The sequence below is a fragment of the Psittacula echo genome (genome assembly GCF_963264785.1).
Source record: "Psittacula echo genome assembly, chromosome: 20".
NCBI lineage: Eukaryota > Metazoa > Chordata > Aves > Psittaciformes > Psittacidae > Psittacula > Psittacula echo.
In genome coordinates this window covers 4075247-4094592 of record NC_137756.1, presented here as the reverse complement: position 1 = coordinate 4094592, position 19346 = coordinate 4075247, and the positions used below count along the sequence as shown (strand labels likewise).

Genomic DNA, 19346 nt, shown 5'->3' with positions numbered 1-19346 from the left:
TGCTCACCTGTCTCCAGCCAGCTCACTCATGCTCAAAGAACTCATGACAAGCGGCAGTGACCATCGCAATGAAGGCTACAAACTCCTGGAAGTCACATTCTGCATCCCCATCACTGTCCAGCGCTTCCATGACTTTGTCCACGGTCTCCTGGTCTTTGATCTCCTGAAGGGATAGAAAAAGGCAGCCAAAGCTGGAGGGGATCAGAGTGAGGCCCACATTGTGCTGTGTCCCAGTTTCTCAAATGCTCTCATGACTGAATCTCTGCTCAGACACATCCCTAATAGCTGATCGTTCCTCACCTGTGCTGGGTACCACCCTGTGCTGCACCATCATCTGGAGTGGGAATCACAGCCACAGCTTCCATTGGGAACGGACATCTTGAGCCCCTCAGAGCTGTCCCCCCTTCCCAGGGAAGAAAATTTCATAGAACAATAGAATCCCAGACTGGTTTTGTTGGAAGGGACCTTAAAGCTCATCCAGTTCCAACCCCTGCCACAGGCAGGGACACCTTCCACTGGAGCAGCTTGCTCCAAGCCCTGTGTCCAACCTGGCCTTGAACACTGCCAGGGATGGGGCAGCCACAGCTTCTCTGGGCACCCTGTGCCAGCGCCTCAGCACCCTCACAGGGAAGAGCTTCTGCCTAAGAGCTCATCTCAATCTCCCCTGTTCTGGCAGGTTAAAGCCATTCCCCTTGGCCTGTCCCTACAGGCCCTTGTCCCAAGCCCCTCTCCAGGTTTCCTGCAGCCCCTTTAGGCACTGGAGCTGCTCTAAGGTCTCCCCTTCAGGAGCCTTCTCTTGTCCAGGCTGACCCAGCCCAGCTCTCTCAGCTTGTCCAATTTCCCTAGTATCCAACCCAAACCAGAGCCCCCAGTGCAGGCTGTGCCCTTGTTCTGCCACTTGCTGCTCCAGCTTCCCCTTCCCCTACAGTTGTTTCCCATGGGAGATGGGGTTAGCAGAGCCTGGGAGCTGCTGAGCTGCATGGGGTGCAATACTTACACCGAGGAAATGGCTCAGCTCGTTGTTAATGAGCTCCTTCAGTTCTGACTTCTTCAGCTTGTGCTTGTCTCCCTCCTTCCCCGAGTACTGGTGGAAGGCATCGATGATGGCGATCATGGCCTTCTCCAGCTCAGACATGGTCGCAGTGTGGCTCTGAGGTCAGAGGGAGCAATGCGTGCGTTAGCCTGCGACAGCTCCAGAAATGCCCTTTCCATTGCAAGTGTGACCGCCCCAGGGCTCCCCCCATGCATGGGCAGCACTGGACCCCAAACTCAAACCATGCTGCTGAAAGGCACCACTGGCAGCACTCACTTCAGGGAGGAAGATCCTGAGAAACCTCAGCTCTGCCTCCAGTAGGGATGGGGAGCCACAACAGGAGGAGCACCCAGTATAGGACACCAGGAGCGGACATATCCCTAGGGACTGGTGTGAGCTTGACACCTTGGGTGTCTGCATGGTCCGAGTGAAGGAGAGCAAACGAGGAGAGGCTGTAAAGCCCTGGTGCCTTCCAGCAAGGTGCTCCTGTGTTTTCCTTATGTGCAGACCTGCATTTTCTTTATATAGCAGAAGGCATGTGTCACTTCTTGTCTTCTTTGGCTCCTGCTGCTTAACCCATTGCTTTGTTCTCCTTGCCTGCGAGAGGGGCAGGCGGGGGTTTCGTCTCTGCACATGGAGCTTCAGGAAGATTCTGGTGTCCCCTCTGTCACAGCCACGCTCACCTCTGCCTCTCTTGCCTGCAGAGCAGTCAGGGGAACCCAGCCAGGAACTGGTTTTGATGAGTGCCAGCAGCACAATCTAAGCACATCTCCTCTAACCCCCCCCTCCTCCCTTGGTGTGGAGACTCTTGGCAATGTTAACCATTGGGATTGCAGCGTTTCCTGCAGGTTTCACAAACAAACCAGGGAGACTCTCATCTAAAAGGGAGAGATGCAAAGCCACCTTCCCAAAAGCTGTAGAATGCACTGATGCAGGGAGTGGAGCAAGTCTTCGTCTGGCACTCAGCTAATTCATACCCATGGATAAACATCTCCTGCCCTGCAGCCCGGCTCCCATTTCACCTTGACAAGGCTGGATGCTGAAAGCACTGTCATCCTGTGGCGTGAGTCTCAAGCTGACACCTTCTCCCGTGCCACAGGCAGTGCCCAATCATTGAGACCGTCTCCAGTCAGGTAGGAAACACTCCTAAAGCCCTTCAGGCATGCATCCTAACAGCCTTTTGCGTGCTCGTGCCCTGCTGCTTCCTCTGCAAGGCTGAGGAGGGTTTCAGCTCCCTGCTGCAGTGACAGAGCTGCCGTGATGCCCCCACACCACCCCTCCCATGGCAGCAGGACCCCCAAATCCCGGTGCCCCGGCCCCCCGCAGCCCGTCTCACCTCCGTGCTGCCGTCGGGGCTGTGACACAGCAATGCAGCACGTCCAGGGGACTCGCTGCCTTCTTATTGCCTGCAGTGCCAATGGCAGCGGAGGGCGGGGGCATCCGGAGCCAGCCCGGCACAAGGATGCACACAGGGATGCATTGACTCGCTGCCAGTGTGGGAGCTGCTCAGGAGAAAGCCACCGTTGTGAGGAGCCGAAATAACTGGGCAGTCAGCAGGAGAGCCGCTTGTGCTGCTGCTGCCGCCACAGTGACGGCAGTGAACTGAGAGCCACCGCTGGGCTGGGGGCACCAGCACCTTCCCCGCAGTGGGGACAGCAGCGTGCACAGGATGGAGCACCCTGTCCCTGTGGATAGGGTCCCAGGGCTGCGGTGTCCTCTGAGGCAGAGGTTTCGCTTTGCTTGTGAAGGCAACATCCATCAGGGCAGCTTGTGCCTGCAGCCTCTTGTAGCTTTGCTGTGCACCTCTGAGATGGGTCTGACTGTGTCTTCTCTGCCACCCGGCATCCGGGCTCAGTGGGGTGCTTTGAGGGGGGATTGTGATTGTATGAGGCTGCAAGGGGTTGAAGGACAGAGCTGGCAGCAGCCACACCTCCTCCCTGATGCTTCCCTGATGCGGGGAAAGCGCCAGGTTCTGGGGTGTGCCTTGCCATGCCCTCACAAAAAGCCACATCAAGTGGGCTCGGGTTATGGGGCTGTCACCTGGCTGGTGGCTGTGACACATCCTGGGGCGTGGAACCAGGAACCTCCTGCTTGCATGGACCATGTTATCCATGTCACAGCCACGAATGTGGTGTTGCTGAGAAGTCCTCTGCCAGCCCAAGCAGCCACCACAGGCATTAAATGCCCTTGTATTGAAACCCAAGAGCTGTGAGTGCCGTTTCCACCACAGACTCCCCTGCAGGCTGGTGCACAGACCCAATGGCAGGTTCACACACTGTCTAGAGGAGGCCCTCAGTGCCATGGGTCAGTGGTGGCCTTGGCAGTGCTGGGGAATGGTTGGACCCAATGACCTTAAAGGTCTTTTCCAGCCTGGTTGGTTCTGTGATGCTCTGTGGGAGCCAGGGGGCAGCCCAGCAGGGAACTGGGATCTGGAGGGGAGCCAGAGACAAGCAGCAGGAGCAGCAGAAAGCGCCTTTCAGCCAGGCTGCTCCTGGTGGCACAGTACAATGGGGTGGTTGATAAACACGGAGAACTCGCTGAGGAAAGCAGGTTTTCACTGTGTTTCATTGCCTAGCTGTGCTGTTTCCCAAGCTGAGATGGGATGAGCCACAGCTGAAGCTGTTTGCTGTTACTGATGTGGTGTGTTTCCATTTAAGCCTTTCTCACTGCAACGCAGGATCAGTAACTGCTTTTGCAGGTCGAAGGAGGTGATCCTGCCCCTCTGCTCTGCTCTCGTGAGACCTCACTTGGAGCATTGTGTGCAGTTCTGGTGTCCTCAACATCAAAAGGACATGGAACTGTTGGAGCAAGTCCAGAGGAGGCCACGAGGATGAACAGGGGCTGGAGCACCTCCTGTATGAAGAGAGGCTGAGAAAGTTGGGGCTGTTCAGCCTGGAGAAGAGAAGGCTGCGTGGAGACCTCAGAGCAGCCTTCCAGTATCTGAAGGGGGCCTACAAGGATGCTGGGGATGGACTCTGCATCAGGGACTGCAGTGACAGGACAAGGGGTAACGGGTTCAAACTGAAACAGGGGAAGTTTAGATTGGATACAAAGAAGAAATTCTTTACTGAGAGGGTGATGAGGCACTGGAATGGGTTGCCCAGGGAGGTTGTGAATGCTCCATCCCTGGTGGTGTTCAAGGCCAGGTTGGACAGAGCCTTGGGTGCCATGGTTTAGTGTGAGGTGTCCCTGGCCATGGCAGGGGGGTTGGAACTGGATGATCTTAAGGTCCTTTCCAACCCTAACTATTCTATGATGAATTTCAGACTCAGTGTGACTTGGAACAGCTCACCACTGTTACCAAGAAGACAGGTTAGACTCATAGAATCAGCCAGGTTGGAAAAGGCCTTTAAGATCCTCAAGTCCAACCTTTACCTCAGGACTGCCAAGCCTACCACTAACCCACGTCCACATACCAGTGTGCAAGAGACCTGTCCACACTGATCATTTCCTTACATCAGCTCTTGGAAGCTTTTGTAACAGCTTTAAACACTGGTGTGGGGAAAACCAACCCAAACTGTTCTGTGACTCTATGAAACAGTATTTCTCTCTGTTGATAGCAGTTTGATTTGCAGATCTCTTCGTTCAGTCGTTAGCCATGGAATGCATTCAAACACACCGTTTCTGCTCAGAGACAAGGTCCTGCCTCAGCCTTATTAAATCATTCCGTTTGAAAGTGACCTTTTCCCAGAAGGGAACAGAAAACCTAGCGTTTGGCAGATCAAAGCCTGAACAGTCTTGAAATTCTCTTTCCTGCTTGTTCTTCCTGTCCATTCCACCCCAATTCTGACTTGTATATTTTACAGGGAATGATCTGGAATGAGCTGCTGCACTGGGTGATAGGGTGGGAAGGAGCAGCAGGATCCCGTGTGAACACCAGCAACCTCGGTCCTTTCCTGCCTCTGCTAATGACCAGCTCCGGGCAACTTCCCTGACCTTTCTCCAGGCTCACATCCCAGCAAACGCTGCTCTCTTGGCCTGGGTTGTCCCTGATCCAGCCTGTGAAAGTCCAGGAAGCCTGGGCACGGGTGTGAGGCTAAGAAATGGTTTCGCTTTTAGTGCTTCCCAAAGAGCTGCTTCCATTATTTGTAAGTGTTCAAGGCCAGGTTGGACACAGGGGCTTGGAGCAAGCTGCTCCAGTGGAAGGGGTCCCTGCCCGTGGCAGGGATTGGAACTGGGTGAGCTTTAAGGTCCCTTCAAGCCCAAACCAGTCTGTGGTTCTATGATTCTGGTTTAGAATTCATGGTCCTGATCTTTGACCAGGAGAGTGTAACCCTGGGGCTCCTTCCCTCAGGGTCACTGCTTCCTTGCCAGAGCTTTGGGAAGATGTGTTTAAAGAAACAGAGGGTTTTAGGGAGTCCAAGGCTGAGCAAAACACTCCCGCCCTGTGCCTGCCTCCCTCTCCCCAGTAAAACACAATGTGGGCTCTTCATAGCAGGCTCAGGGAGAAAAGCCACTTATTTCTTTGTCTCTCTGGTGTGTGTGGCACCAGGCTCTGCCAGACCACGAGACAAAGGCTGGCAGTCATTGAACTGGGAGAAAAGCAGAGGAATTTGGGTGGGAGGGGGGAAAAGTGCAGTCCCAGCACACAGAGCAGCCTTGCAGAGAGCCGGTTCCCCAGCTCTGTGCCATGGGCACCGTGTCTGTTTCTGAACCCCCAAACACATCAGCCAGAGAGGAGCTATGGGCTTCATTGAATGATGCCCAGAAGCAGAAACACCAGCACACATCTAGGGGGCTGGAGCACCTGGAGAGGAGAAAGCTGCGTGGAGACCTCAGAGCAGCTTCCAGTGTCTGAAGGGGGCTACAAGGATGCTGGAGAGGGACTCTGCATCAGGGACTGCAGTGACAGGACAAGGGGTAACGGGTTCAAACTGAAACAGGGGAAGTTCAGGTTAGATACAAGGAAGAAGCCCTTTACTGTGAGAGTGGTGAGGCACTGGAATGGGTTGCCCAAGGAAGTTGTGAATGCTCCATCCCTGGCAGTGTTTAAGGGCAAGTTGGACGGGGCTGGGAGCAGCCTGCTCCAGTGGAAGGTGTCCCTGCCTGCCCATGGCAGGGGGTTGGAACTGGATGAGCTTTAAGGTCCCTTCCAACCCAAACTAATCTGGGATTCTATGATTTTATGATCTGGGAATTGGGCTAGTGCTTGTTGCAGGTATTGGAGGGAGATGATAGGCCCAATCTAGTGCCTTGCCCCAGAGGGACCCACTGAGCACTGCACAACCTCTGCCAGCCTTCAGCAAATGAGGCCTCTGCCTGCACCTGAGGATGAGCAGGGATGGGGCAGGCTCCATTGGATAAACAGTGGGTCTCTTTTGCTCCCCACTGAACAGACTCATAAGGTTAAAATGGTGCCTCCCCCTTGGGAACCACCGCCAAAGGCACCTTTACATCCACCTTCATCTCCTAAATCCTGGGCTCTGGCTGACTGCCATTTCCCCCACTGTCCTCCCAGTACAACCATGCACTAGGGCTGCAGACGAGCAGCTCGGAGCCTCGCTGCTGGTCCCTCGGGTGCTGTCACCTTGGCAGGTTTTGTAACCCCTTAAGAAAACACTGGGTCGTGCTACCACTGCCACGAACCCTCTGGAGCTGGAAACACAGGGATGCTGTTACCTTTTCTGAAACATGGCCTTGAGCTGAAGTCAGTTCCTGCCTGAATTCAGCTGAGACAGGCAGTTTTATAGGGGCAGAGAAATAAACCCAAGGAATTCATCTTCCATCACTCGCTGCCTTTAGACAAGCATTACATAAACTACCTGGAGATTTTGGCATCCACAAGGATTTGGAGCGACTTCCATGAAGCTCATCTCAGGGAGATCCATTATCACCATTTTTTCCCCTTAAACCAGAAGTAATCAGCAGGCTACTGAGCCCCACATACAACACCCATGTCAGTGAACTTCTGGAGTTCCCTTTGTCCGTTTAAACAGTGATGGGAAGCAACACAGCCCTCCCTAGCGAGGACTGGTATGAGGCACAAGTCAAAGCTGTTATCCTCATGCCATGAGGATAACACGGCAGAAGGATAACAGCTCCCCCCAGGAGGGCTCCAGCACCCTTAGGGGTTCTATCAAACCCAGGGCTGAACCTGTGTGTGACCTAAGCCTAGTTTATAAAATAAATACCAAATTAACTCTAGAATTCCCAAGGAAAATTCCTGTATCCTCTCCAAATAACCCCCGAGGTTATGCAGGACGTGGGTGCAAAACTATCTGCCAGCAGAGCTCGTAGTGTGTGAATACAAGAAGTAGTAATTCACAGGCACGTTTCTGTCCTGGGGTGCTGATGGGTGCCACATGTGGGAATAGCTCTTTTATCCCTGAGGCCCCCAGGGATGCACAGACATGGAGATGGTCCCTGCCTCCAAGGCCTTAGATCCAAGGCTGAACTTTGATCACAGGTTATTTATGGCCATGAATTGTGGCTTTTCCAGCTGAGCTTTCCACTGCCTTAGTGGCTTAGTCTGGTGTCGCTTCTGCAGTAGGAGGGAAGCCAGGTCACTGCCACCTCCTCATAGACCTCATGGGCTGCTGTCCCATGCCAGTGCCTGCAGGAGGGTGGCACCCATGGCAGGGGTCACAGTGCAGATGCCTTACTCCCCCCAGAATGTGCCATATGTCTCTTCTCCTGTAACCCCATGGTTACAGCACCCATAGAGTGTAACAGACTGTTCTAGGGGTGTCACCCCCACTTGCTGCACCCCTCCTCCCCGGGTCACATCCAGTCTTTCATCTACCAGTACCCCCAAGTCCTTCTCCTCAGGGCTACTCTCAATCCCTCTCTTCCCGAGCTTGCATTGATATTGCCCCAACCCAGGTACAGGACCTTGCCCTTGGCCTTGTTGAACCTCATGAGGTTCGGATGAGCCCACTTCTTGAGCCTGTCCAAGTCCCTCTGGATGGCATCCCGTCCCTCTGGCATGTCAGCTGCATGACAGGAGGTGCTGCAAGAAGGGGGATGCTCACAGGGACGAGCGCAGCCACGGGGTGGGTACCGGAGCCAGGTGTGCAGCTGCAGCCACCGTGCCCAAGGGCAATCGATGCCTGCGGGGCCAAACAGGGCCTGGCGGCCTCAGGAGCTCCGCATCAGCCGCCGTGTCCCGCACCCGCCTGACACCGGCCGAGGGGCGCGGCTTGGGGCGGTGCTCACGGCCGGGGCGGCGCTGCCTGCTCGGCTCCGCGGCCCCGTTGGCTGCGGCCCGTGAGGCGATGTCGGCCCAGGGCGGTGCGGCCCCGGCGCCGATCCTAGCCCCGGCGCGGCGGTAACGGGCACGCTGAAGCGATGGCGGCGGTGGACGGCGGGTGGGTGCCGGCGCGGCGGCGGGCAGGCGGCGGGGCGCAGCGGGGGTCGCGGCTCACGGTGCGTGTCTCCGCAGGGCGGTGCGGCGGAGAGGCGGCCCGCGGCGCTCGGCCCCGGCCACGGCGCTGCCCGACTGGAGGCTGCGGTGCGAGGGCGGCCGGCAGCGCTGGCACTACCTGGGCGACGGCGATGGGGACGGCGGCGAGCGGCGGGCGCAGACGCTGCTGGAGGAGCACAGCCTCGGGCTGGACACGGTGCGGGCATGGAGCGGGACCGGGCGGCAGAGCCCCGGCCGAGGGGCACCCCCGGCTCAGGCGCTGTCTCCCCGCACGCAGGTTGAGGCGCTGACGGCCTCGCCGGTGGCCGGCACGGCCCGGGAGGCTGCCCGCAAAGGGATGCGGTTCTACGCCGCTCTGCAGGCTGAGGACGGGCACTGGGCCGGTGACTACGGTGGTCCTCTCTTCCTGCTGCCAGGTGAGCCGCGGAGCGCGCCTCCGCTGAGAGGAGCGAGCGAACGCGTTCGGGCTGATGCCAGAGCCCGTCTGATCTTCTAGGTCTGCTCATAACGTGTCACACTACCAAGATCCAGCTGCCAGAGGGTGTTCGGAAGGAGATGGTGCGGTACCTGCGCTCCGTGCAGCTCCCGGACGGAGGCTGGGGCTTGTGAGTAGCAGAGATGATACTTTAGGTGATGGCACCACCGAGGTCCGGCACTTCGAGCTGCTGTCAAATCTGCCCAGGCTGGGGGAGCAGGACACTGCAACAGTGATACCTCTGGGGGTGGGACTTGCTTGTGTAGCACTCCAGGGACCTTTTGTCACAGAGGTGTCAGGAGCATCAAGCCTGGCTGCATCTCGTCTATATCTCAAAGCATCCTGCATCTCAAAGCACCTGGGGCCCCCAACACAAGTGGGAGATGTTGGAGCAAGTCCAGAGGAGGCCATGGAGATGCTGCGAGGGCTGGAGCAGCTCTGCTCTGGAGCCACGCTGAGAGAGCTGGGCTGGGTCAGCCTGGACAAGAGAGGGCTCCTGAAGGGGAGACCTGAGAGCAGCTCCAGTGCCTAAAGGGGCTGCAGGAAACCTGGAGAGGGGCTTGGGACAAGGGCCTGTAGGGACAGGCCAAGGGGAATGGCTTTAACCTGGCAGAACAGGGGAGACTGAGATGAGCTCTTAGGCAGAAGCTCTTCCCTGTGAGGGTGCTGAGGCGCTGGCACAGGGTGCCCAGAGAAGCTGTGGCTGCCCCATCCCTGGCAGTGTTCAAGGCCAGGTTGGACACAGGGGCTTGGAGCAAGCTGCTCCAGTGGAAGGGGTCCCTGCCCGTGGCAGGGGTTGGAGCTGGATGAGCTTTAAGGTCCCTTCCAACCCAAACCACTCTGTGTGTAACAGGGTAGTGCAGAGCAGTGTTTCTCCCTGGGTTAGTTGGGTGTCCCCTTTTCCACAGTCACTGATGGCACTGCATTTCACCCTGACAAAGACAGCCCTGTGCAGTGGGTTGTTCCTGGCTAATACCAGTACCTGGCTAATGGCTGTGCTGTCTGTGTGTGTGTGGGACAGGCATGTGGAAGACAAATCAACAGTGTTTGGCACAACACTCAACTACGTAGCCCTGAGGATCCTGGGGGTCGGCCCAGATGACCCTGACATTGCACGGGCCCGTGTCAACCTGCACAGCAAAGGTCAGCTGCTATGTGCCAGCACTGCTGGGGACAGAGGTCTGTCTGGACCTGAGGGCTATATGGACATGGGGGCTTCCAGGTAACGAGGGAACTGTTGCTCTTTGCTTGCCCTTGATGGCATCTGTGTTTTCAGTTAACCTGGGGAGAAGTGGAGCCTGTGATGGGGAAGCAAGCAGGGAGCTGGCATGGCTGCATTAACCCTGAAAGCTGGTACCTCTCTCTGCAGGAGGTGCTGTAGGGATCCCTTCCTGGGGGAAGTTTTGGCTGGCTGTCCTGAACGTTTACAGCTGGGAGGGAATGAACACGCTTCTCCCAGAGATGTGGTACGTGCCCCCTTCAGTGTGGAGGTAGGGGGTAGGTCAGTCCTGCCTCCAGCCTCCACCCACAGCTATCCCGTGGAAATGGTGTTTGCTGGGATAACTCCGGATGTGGCCTGGAAGACCATAGCCACAAGGCCAGCCAGTGAGCGGACAGGACTGAACAACGCCCTGAGGGAGATGCCAGAGCTTCTCCTATGTGGTCCCATTATATCTATTGCTCCCTGCCTGCCGCCAGTAGCTTCTGCTCTTGTGGCCAGCCAGAACTGGGTCCTAGCAGGACAGGACAGCCACATGTAAGGCTGCAAGCTCTAACCCTCACTCGTACCCTTCCTGATTACTCAGAGGGCCTCTGGGTGTCAGAGGGGGCAAGTATATGACATTTTCCCTGTGTGAAAGCAGAGGCTGCACAATACCAAGGGCTGCTGGTGCTCTGTCTGCCTTCAGAGTCATATGGGGAAGAGAAGGCGGCCTTGAACTGACTGTCTGAGCTTGGGACCCTCCCTACCCTTTATATACTGGGCCAGGAGCAGTGTCTGCTGGCCCTAGAGGAAGGGAGCATCCCTGGTGGGGAGGATCTGAGCAGTGCCAGGCAGTGTGGGTACTCCTTCTTTTCTCCTGCAGCTGTACCAGCTGGAAGAGGGGACAGGGAAAGGCTTGCCCTGCTCCAGGCATCCCCCTGCCAGCACATTGTTTCTCCACGCTGCCCTTGGCCCTCCTTATTCCTCACAGTAGCACCTTCTCTGTTGCAAACAGGCTGCTTCCTACGTGGTTCCCAGCCCACCCATCCCGGCTCTGGTGCCACTGCCGCCAGGTTTATCTGCCCATGAGCTACTGTTATGCCAAACGTCTGTCAGCAGAAGAGGATGAGCTCATACGGAGCTTGCGGCAGGTGAGGAGCTCCCCAGCAAGGTTATGTGGCTCTCTGTCCCTCTGGCTTGTGCAGTGACAGCTCCCATACCCACACCGTCCCTGTGTCCAGACAGGGGAGCCAAATTCCAGCAGTCAGCTGCCTCCGGGTGCTTGCTCCCAGGCTGATGCCCTTTGTTGTCTCATGGCAGGAGCTGTACGTGCAGGACTACGCCAGCATAGACTGGCCAGCCCAGAGGAACAACGTGGCTGCCTGTGATGTGTACACCCCGCACAGCTGGCTGCTGGGGGTCGCCTATGGTGAGTGGGGTGTTGGCTGGGGCAGAAGGGCTGGGCTTAAACCACGGCACCAAGTGAGCCGGTGGTGGTGGAGCCGAAGCTGCTTTGGACCATGAGGGCTCTTTAGGATTGACTGCGAGCTGTCTCTGGAGCTGGGGTAGAGACATGGATTGGGTGATCCATGGGCTTCTCTCTCCCTGAGAGCAGCAGGGCCTTGTGCTCAGGTCCTTGGGTTGCTGTGAGGCAGAGCAGTTCCCATGCTTTCCATCCCTGGTCACCATGAGAACAGCAGTGCAGCTTGCCACAGAACGTGAGCCTGGCCACACGGGCTGAGTCTTTCATTGCATACCTCTTTCTTCTCCTGTAGCCATCATGAATATGTATGAAGCCCACCACAGCACTCACCTGCGGCAGCGAGCTGTCACAGAGCTGTACGACCACATCAAGGCTGATGACAGATTCACCAAGTGCATCAGCATTGGGCCGGTAGGACACTTGCTTCAAAGATCTTGCCTTTTGCTCTTTAGGGACCACCTTGTGACCCACCTCAGCCCTTTGCAATTGTGGCATGTAACCATAATCACCAGCTCCCTCTCTGGATGCTGGAGAGGGGCTCTTCATCCAGCACTGGAGCAATAGGACAAGGGGTGATGGGTCTAAACTAAAACAAGGGAAGCTCAGGTTGGAGATAAGGCAGAAGCTCTTCCCTGTGAGGGTGCTGAGGCGCTGGCCCAGGGTGCCCAGAGAAGCTGTGGCTGCCCCATCCCTGGCAGTGTTCAAGGCCAGGTTGGACACAGGGGCTTGGAGCAAGCTGCTCTAGTGGAAGGGGTCCCTGCCCATGGCAGGGGTTGGGACTGGATGAGCTTTAAGGTCCCTTCCAACCCAAACCATTCCGGGATTCTATGATCTTGCTCAGGCACAACTCCTGCTGCTCCTATTGCTCAAGAGCTTAACACTAACAGGACATGGGATAACTGTGGCGCTGGTGAGGGGTGCCTCTCCTTGTGGTCCAGGGAAACAAACTGAGGAGAAGCTCTGGAGAAATCTTGTGGCACCTACCTCACTAACTCAGCCACAGATGGAGCGGTTGGGATCAAGCCTGGGGACACCTCTAGATGGCTTTGTGCTGGGTGGGAGGGATTTAAGTCTGTGTTGCTGGAAGAAGCTGTACCCAGAGCAGTGACAGTGCTGCTCTCGACAGATTTCGAAGACAATCAACATGCTGGTTCGCTGGTTCGTGGATGGGAAGAACTCCCCAGCTTTCCAAGAACATGTTTCCAGGATCCCTGACTATCTCTGGTAAGGGCTGAGTGTGGCTTACCTGGCACAGCTTTGGGCTCTGGTCCCTGCAGAGCAGGCACACCAGGGCTCCCAGCCTGCTTCCTGGCGCTCTTGCTGTGCCGGTGCTGCAGCACTGTGCTCTCTCCTCCTACAGGCTGGGCCTCGATGGCATGAAGATGCAGGTGAAGTGCTGTAGGAGTTCAGCTGTGACTCAGAGGGACCCTGTCTTGCTGGGAGAGCCCATGGAATAATGGGATAGCTTATTCACCCTGTGCCTGGCTCCTGCGATTTGCCTTTGGTGCCTGGTGGCTTTGTGTGTCTCACTGCCACCTCCCCTGGCTGCGCTAGAAGTGAACAGTGTCCTGCTAGTCTGCCTCTCTGTGGCTGTGAGCTGAGGGGACAGCTCTAGGCCTCCATCCCCTTCATCCCCACAGGTCCTGGGAGAAGGGAGGAGAAAGACAGGCTCCTAATACTGCATGAGGACTCAGCTGTGCTTCTCTCGTGGCTGTCGTGTCCCTGTGCCACCTCTGCTGTCTCGGCTGCTGTCTCATTTCCTATTCCATTGCTGTTCCTGAGCTGCTGCATCTGTCCCCTCTATGCCAGCACATCAGCCCTGACGTTGGGTGACACAAAACTGAGGCATAGGGTGGAGGGAGCTAGGGGGGAAATGCAGGAGGGATGTGCTGTCCCATAGACCCCACACCTCGGTCAGGCTGTTGTCAGGACTGCTCCTCACCATCTGCTTTCTCTCTTCCAGGGCACAAATGGATCGCAGCTCTGGGACACTGCCTTTGCCATCCAAGCCTTCTTGGAGGTAATGCATTTCGGAGGGTATGATGCGATTGCTGTGCTAAGCCTCATAGCTTCATGCAAACACCTTAGTGATGCCAGCAACAGTTGTTGGTTCAGTTCTCCTTGTAGAGGTTTTAACGGAAACAGTAAATAAGGTGTGAAAGCAAATCTACAGAAAGGGCTACATGAAAGGCATTAATTAATGGCCCCTAGACCAGCAGGTCACCAAGGTCCCAGCACGTATTTGTCTTGAGGGACATGTTTGGTGGCTACAGCTCCTTACTGAGTGCTGACTCTGTTTGCAGGCAGAAGGCCAGAAGATGTCTGAATTCACATCCTGCCTCCAAAATGCCCATGAATTCCTCCGGTTCACCCAGGTGAGCAGAACCAGTTGGTGTCTGACACGCTGTGCAGACTTGGCTGCTGCTCAGAGCCCTGCTGGATGTATCTGTTGCCTTCTCAAGAGCTCTTCTGAAGGGGTGGACTAGCAAAGTCCTAGGGACAGCCTCCTGCCTTCACTCCCCGTTGCTGGGAGAGGGCCTTGGCCAGGCACAGGGATGTTTGTTGACTGACTGGGCTAAGGCAGGCTGTAGAACTGAGAGTTTGGGCTTATTTGTCCTTTGTCCTGTCTGGTGCTCACACACTTGAGGCACCCTTCTAGGAAACTTTGACTGTGTAAGCCTCAGCTCCTGCTGCCAGGCCAGTAGCTCATGGTGGGGATCACCATCACCAGCAGCTTGGTGTAGATGCAGTCAAAGGTCTTGCTCATAGTGCCACTAGTGGGAGCACTGAAAGCAGATGGGTCCTTGACAGGAAAGCACCCAAAAAGGGGACTTCAGCAACGCTTCCCTCACTTGTTCCTTGTCTTCTGCAGATCCCAGAGAACCCACCTGACTACCAGAAATACTATCGCCATATGAACAAGGTGTGATGTCTGCAGCTGGCCTCTGAAGGACACATGAACAGGGCAGGGATTTGGGCAGAGGGGATGGGAATGAGGGGCAGCACCTCCTCCCTTACAAGAACAGGTCAGAGGAAGGTGCTGCAGCCCTCCTGTCCCCTTTCCAGGGCGGCTTCCCCTTCAGCACCCGAGACTGCGGCTGGATCGTGGCAGACTGCACAGCAGAGGGGCTGAAGTCAGTCATGCTTCTGCAGAAGAAGTGCCCCTTCATAGCCAAGCCCATCCCCCCTGAGCGCCTCTTTGATGCTGTGAATGTGGTAAGTGCTGCAAAAAATTAGGGCCGAGGGGAATGTGGGCAGCAGCTAAACCAAGCTAAAATCAAGGCCCGATGAGTTGTTAGATCTGATATTACTTAGCCTGTACAAGGCCTGTGGCCTGGTGTGGCAACACCATTATTTACTGTGATACAGAGCTACATACACAACATAACGTAATGTGATGGTCCAGATTGTCAGTGTCAGATATCAATGCAGTTTGGGACCTGAGCTGTCTGCCCACCCCATGGACTTGTGGGTCTGACTTTGTCCTCACACCTGGTTTGGGGCAGACTGGGGTGGTGGCACTGCCTGTGAGCCAGTCCCAGCCCTTCTCTCTGCTTGCATGGGCAGTTGCTGAGCATGAGGAACTCGGATGGAGGCTTTGCCACGTATGAAACCAAGCGGGGAGGCCACTTACTGGAGCTGCTGAACCCCTCAGAGGTGTTTGGTAAGGGGAGCTGCGGGGGGCGGGTCATCCTGTGCACTGTGAATGGACACAGTGGCCTGGCCTTGCTGTGCCTAATGCGTGCCTGGCTTTGCCCCAGGACCCTCTGTGGGATAGTGTGGGGTAACTGATACCCTTCACCTTCAGGTGACATCATGATTGACTACACCTATGTGGAGTGTACATCCGCTGTCATGCAGGCACTGAAACACTTCCATGATGAGTTCCCTGAGCACAGAGCTCCAGAGATTAGGTGAGGCACTGAAGATGAGAGCTGGGTAGGGGAGAAGACAGGCTGCAGTGTCCCGTGCTGCCTGCTATGGCCTCTGTTGGCACAGCCTCTGCTGAGCCCTGTCAGGAGTCTTGTCTGGATCTCTGCACTGGCATGCAGCAGCCCCTGGGGTGGCCATTAGTGTCTGCACAGCTGGGATGCTGGTGACTTCTCCAAGCCAGAGCCACCCACAAGCAGCCTCTTAAGCCTGTTTGGGATCAGGCTGGGCGAAATTGGTAGAGATCTGCCTCCCTCTTGACTTAGCACTTGCCTTGACCTTGCAGCCAGCTGTAGGTTGTGTGCCCTGCTTGCTTGCTGCATGAAGCACCCAGCTGGTGCTTGATTTGACTCTTAGATCCTGAACAGTGTAACTGCCTGTCTGCATGCTCTTGCCTCGAGCCTTATAACAATGGAACCCATAAAAGCCTAAGAGGAATTGATGGATGCTCCTGATGAAGCAACTGCTTCTGAAATGGGTGTCTTTTTCCTGACCAGGGACACTCTGCAGAAGGGACTGGACTTCTGTCGCAAGCAGCAGCGAGCTGATGGGTCGTGGGAAGGGTAAGCAGTGTTCCCTGGCTGCCCCAGTGTGAGAGGGATGAAGAAGCCAAGCATTCCTGGCTGGCAGGATATGTGGGAAGGGCAGATGGGGCCGAGTAGGTGCCTTGTGCACTGCACAAGATGCAGACAACCCCTGAGGACGAGGGTGGCTCCAGCTTCTCTGGTCCCAGAGTGATGACGATTGATGAGTGAGCTGGGAGCAGGGGTGATGGGACTGGGCATGGCTGTGTCACAGGGGAAGGCACAGGCAGCTCTATGCCTGGCTGTGCCTGTGCTGTGAACACCTCAACCTGAAGCCTTGCACCCTTGACAGCGCCTCTCTCCCTTTCCTTCTAGGAGCTGGGGGGTTTGTTTCACCTACGGCACCTGGTTTGGGCTGGAGGCATTTGCCAGTATGCAGCACACGTACCATGATGGGTGAGAAATCTCGTTCCCCTGACTCTACCTACCTCTAGGGCTGGGGCAGGACATCATGGTGAGGCTGGGTGGATGCCCTGGCTGTGCATAGGCTCTCCTGCTCCTCCCAAACCCTGTGCCTCTGATATCAGGCATTGGAACAGGCTGCCCAGGGCAGGGCTGCAGTCACCGTCCCTGCAAGTGCTCACACACTGTGTAGACGAGGCCCTCAGTGCCATGGGTCAGTGGTGGCCTTGGCAGTGCTGGGGAACGGTTGGACTGGATGAGCTTAAAGGACTTTTCCAACCTGGTTCATTCTACAATTCTATGCTATGACCAGGGCACTCACTGGGCCTAACTCTTGGGGCAGCCCCAGCCATGGGCAGAGCACAGCTCCTGTTTGCAGCTGGGACATGGGTGTGCAAACACTCCCTGTCCCCAGCTCTGATTCTCTGCCCCATCCTCACAGGGCTGCATGCCGAGAGGTGGCCCGGGCCTGCCAGTTCCTCCTCTCCAAGCAGATGGCAGATGGCGGGTGGGGAGAGGACTTTGAGTCGTGCGAGCAGCGCACCTATGTGCAGAGCGCCGAGTCGCAGGTCCACAACACGTGTTGGGCCCTGCTGGGGCTCATGGCTGTCAGGTAGGAGCAACCCTCATGGGTGGTAAGTGGGAAATGCAGGCTCAGGGAAGTGCAGCTGCCTGGCTGGTGTGGGCAATGCACCCAGCCATGTTTGTGATCTTGTGGTCCCATCAAGGGACTGGTCTGCACAGTGCTCAACAGGACACTGGGGCTCGTAATGCTGGGCGTGCGAGAGACAGTGCAAAGCAAAGGTCTAAATCTCAGCCACAGGCCTCCAGCCTGGGCAAATGTTGCTGTATTCATGATACCTGGTGTGCTATGGTTGTGAGGGGCTGACCCAAAGAACTCAGCATGCTTGGGACAGGCTCAGGGCAGCCTGGAGGTGGTTGAGTTCCCCAGGTACATGGATGGTTAAGTTCTCCAAATACATGGGTTTGCAGATGGTTTGATAAGTGCTCATATCTCCCTCATGCTTTGCAGGTACCCTGACATTGACGTGCTGGAAAGGGGCATCAAACTCCTGATTGACAAGCAGCTGCCCAGCGGGGACTGGCCTCAGGTACATCTTCCCTCTGGTCTTTCCAGGGGCTTCCCAGATGTCCTGGGCATTGTGCGGCCATTGCAAATGGTGTGCTTTCCCTTACTTGGAAGGGAGGCCTTGTGTGGCTTTCAGTGGGGGACTTCAGGAAGGCAATGAGCTCAACTTGGACACCCTGTGACCCCCTTGATCTCTCTCTCTCTTAGGAGAATATTGCTGGTGTATTCAACAAGTCATGTGCCATCAGTTACACCTCGTACTGCAACGTCTTCCCCATCTGGACACTGGGCCGTTTCTGCCGGCTGCATCCCAACAGCCCTCTTGCTGGGAAGCTGCGCTCCGGATACTTGGATGGGACAGGGGAGGCTGTGCCAGAGGCTTTGTCTGCCTGAGCCTAGGCCATCGCATATGCCATGGCCTCTGACTTGTCCTAGGTATCAGCTGCTGCATGGGGCCACGGGGGTGTTTGCTGCATAGGGTATCTTGGTGCTGATCTTCACCATGCGGGCTGCTGCTCTGCCATGGAGGAGTGCTGCTGAGCCTCCTTCTGTTGAACCTCCTTCAAAAATACACTTTTAAAGGGTTTTCCCAGGTACAGCCTCACTCACAGGACAGGGAGTGAAGTGCCTTTTCCAGACCAGTTTGGTGATCTGAGAAGAGAATGGTGCCAAGCTGTGTTCTATTACATATCTAGACAGACTCTGTCATGCTCGTGAGACAGATGTCCATAGCATCCCCTTTGCCCAGGGCAGGGTGTTGGAACTGGATGATCTTAAGCTCATTTCCAACCGAAACCATTCTACGATTCTATGTTGGGTAGAACAAGGCTTTTATCTTCCCCTCGTGCTGTCCAGGTTGGCTGTCTGCAGCAAGAGGAGTGGGGGCCTCCCCTGTGCCCAGCATCGTGGTGGGGTGCACTGCACAATCCCTGCTGAGCTGGCCTCTGTGCTGTGGGTGCCAGCGACTGCCTTTGAAGTGCTCCCTACTCTGGAGCCTGTGCTGGGAGGGGAAGGACACCTATCCTATCCTCTCCCAGACAGATGGAAAAGAGGAGTGCTTCCCTCAGTTTTCCCACTGGTGGAACCCGGCTTCCCAGCGCCTCACTGGTGAAGTCACCACCATCATTCCCGCTTTGAAAAGGGGGAATCTGAAGCAGAAAGCACTGAGGGGATGAGTGTCAGGGCAAAGCCTCCAGGCAGCCCCAGCGCAGCAGGTTCAGGCTATGGTACAGTTGGGCATTCACACTTTGTTGGCAGGAGTTGGAAGTCACGTTGACTGACAGGTTAATAAATTGCTAAAGGTGTTGCAAAGGGAACTGAACTGTGTGTTGGGCTCCTCATTGTCTGCCCCAGTCAGTGTGTCTCGAGAGGGGAGCATGTACAGTGTAACCTGGCTTCGATCACCTCTCCTCAGTGGTATGGGCACCATCTCCACCAACACACAAGCCACGCTAGGAGCCTGTGCCTGCTTTGCCCTTTTCCAATGCCCTTGGCCCTGAAAAATACAACCAAGGAAGCAGCGGGCTAAAAGGGAATGATCGATTCCCTCCACCTGCAGCTTATACTCATGTAATAAGCCCGACGTGCTGGTGCCTGCATGCTCCAGGATTCACTGCCCACCAGCAGCCGCAGTCCAGCTTTGCAAAGCTGTTCTCCACCCAGCGCCCCGCTGCTGCTGCATGGGGTGTCCTGGGTTCAGCAGTAGCAGTCATTTTTCTCCTTCTTAGTAGCTGGTGCAGTGCTGTGTTTTTGACTTTCAGCCTGGGAACAGCACTGATAACACCG

The 19346-nt window shown here is 56.1% G+C and overlaps 2 protein-coding genes across 2 annotated transcripts; one reads left to right on the top strand and one right to left on the bottom strand.

Moving 5' to 3' along the window:
- Positions 1 to 22: 22 nt before the first annotated feature.
- Positions 23 to 1135, bottom strand: S100B (S100 calcium binding protein B; the record flags this gene model as incomplete). Its single annotated transcript, XM_080632043.1, has 2 exons — positions 23 to 163; positions 998 to 1135. 2 exons carry the CDS (start codon positions 1133 to 1135, stop codon positions 23 to 25), a joined length of 279 nt encoding a protein of 92 aa, XP_080488169.1.
- A 7583-nt stretch (positions 1136 to 8718) lies between these two features.
- Positions 8719 to 17954, top strand: LSS (lanosterol synthase; the record flags this gene model as incomplete). Its single annotated transcript, XM_080632066.1, has 20 exons — positions 8719 to 8812; positions 8893 to 9001; positions 9893 to 10014; positions 10241 to 10337; positions 11088 to 11223; positions 11393 to 11501; positions 11848 to 11966; positions 12682 to 12779; positions 12916 to 12943; positions 13519 to 13575; positions 13859 to 13930; positions 14428 to 14478; positions 14622 to 14771; positions 15123 to 15219; positions 15364 to 15469; positions 15983 to 16048; positions 16385 to 16465; positions 16914 to 17084; positions 17505 to 17583; positions 17769 to 17954. Exons 1-20 carry the CDS (start codon positions 8734 to 8736, stop codon positions 17952 to 17954), a joined length of 2013 nt encoding a protein of 670 aa, XP_080488192.1. The 5' UTR covers positions 8719 to 8733.
- Positions 17955 to 19346: the final 1392 nt, after the last annotated feature.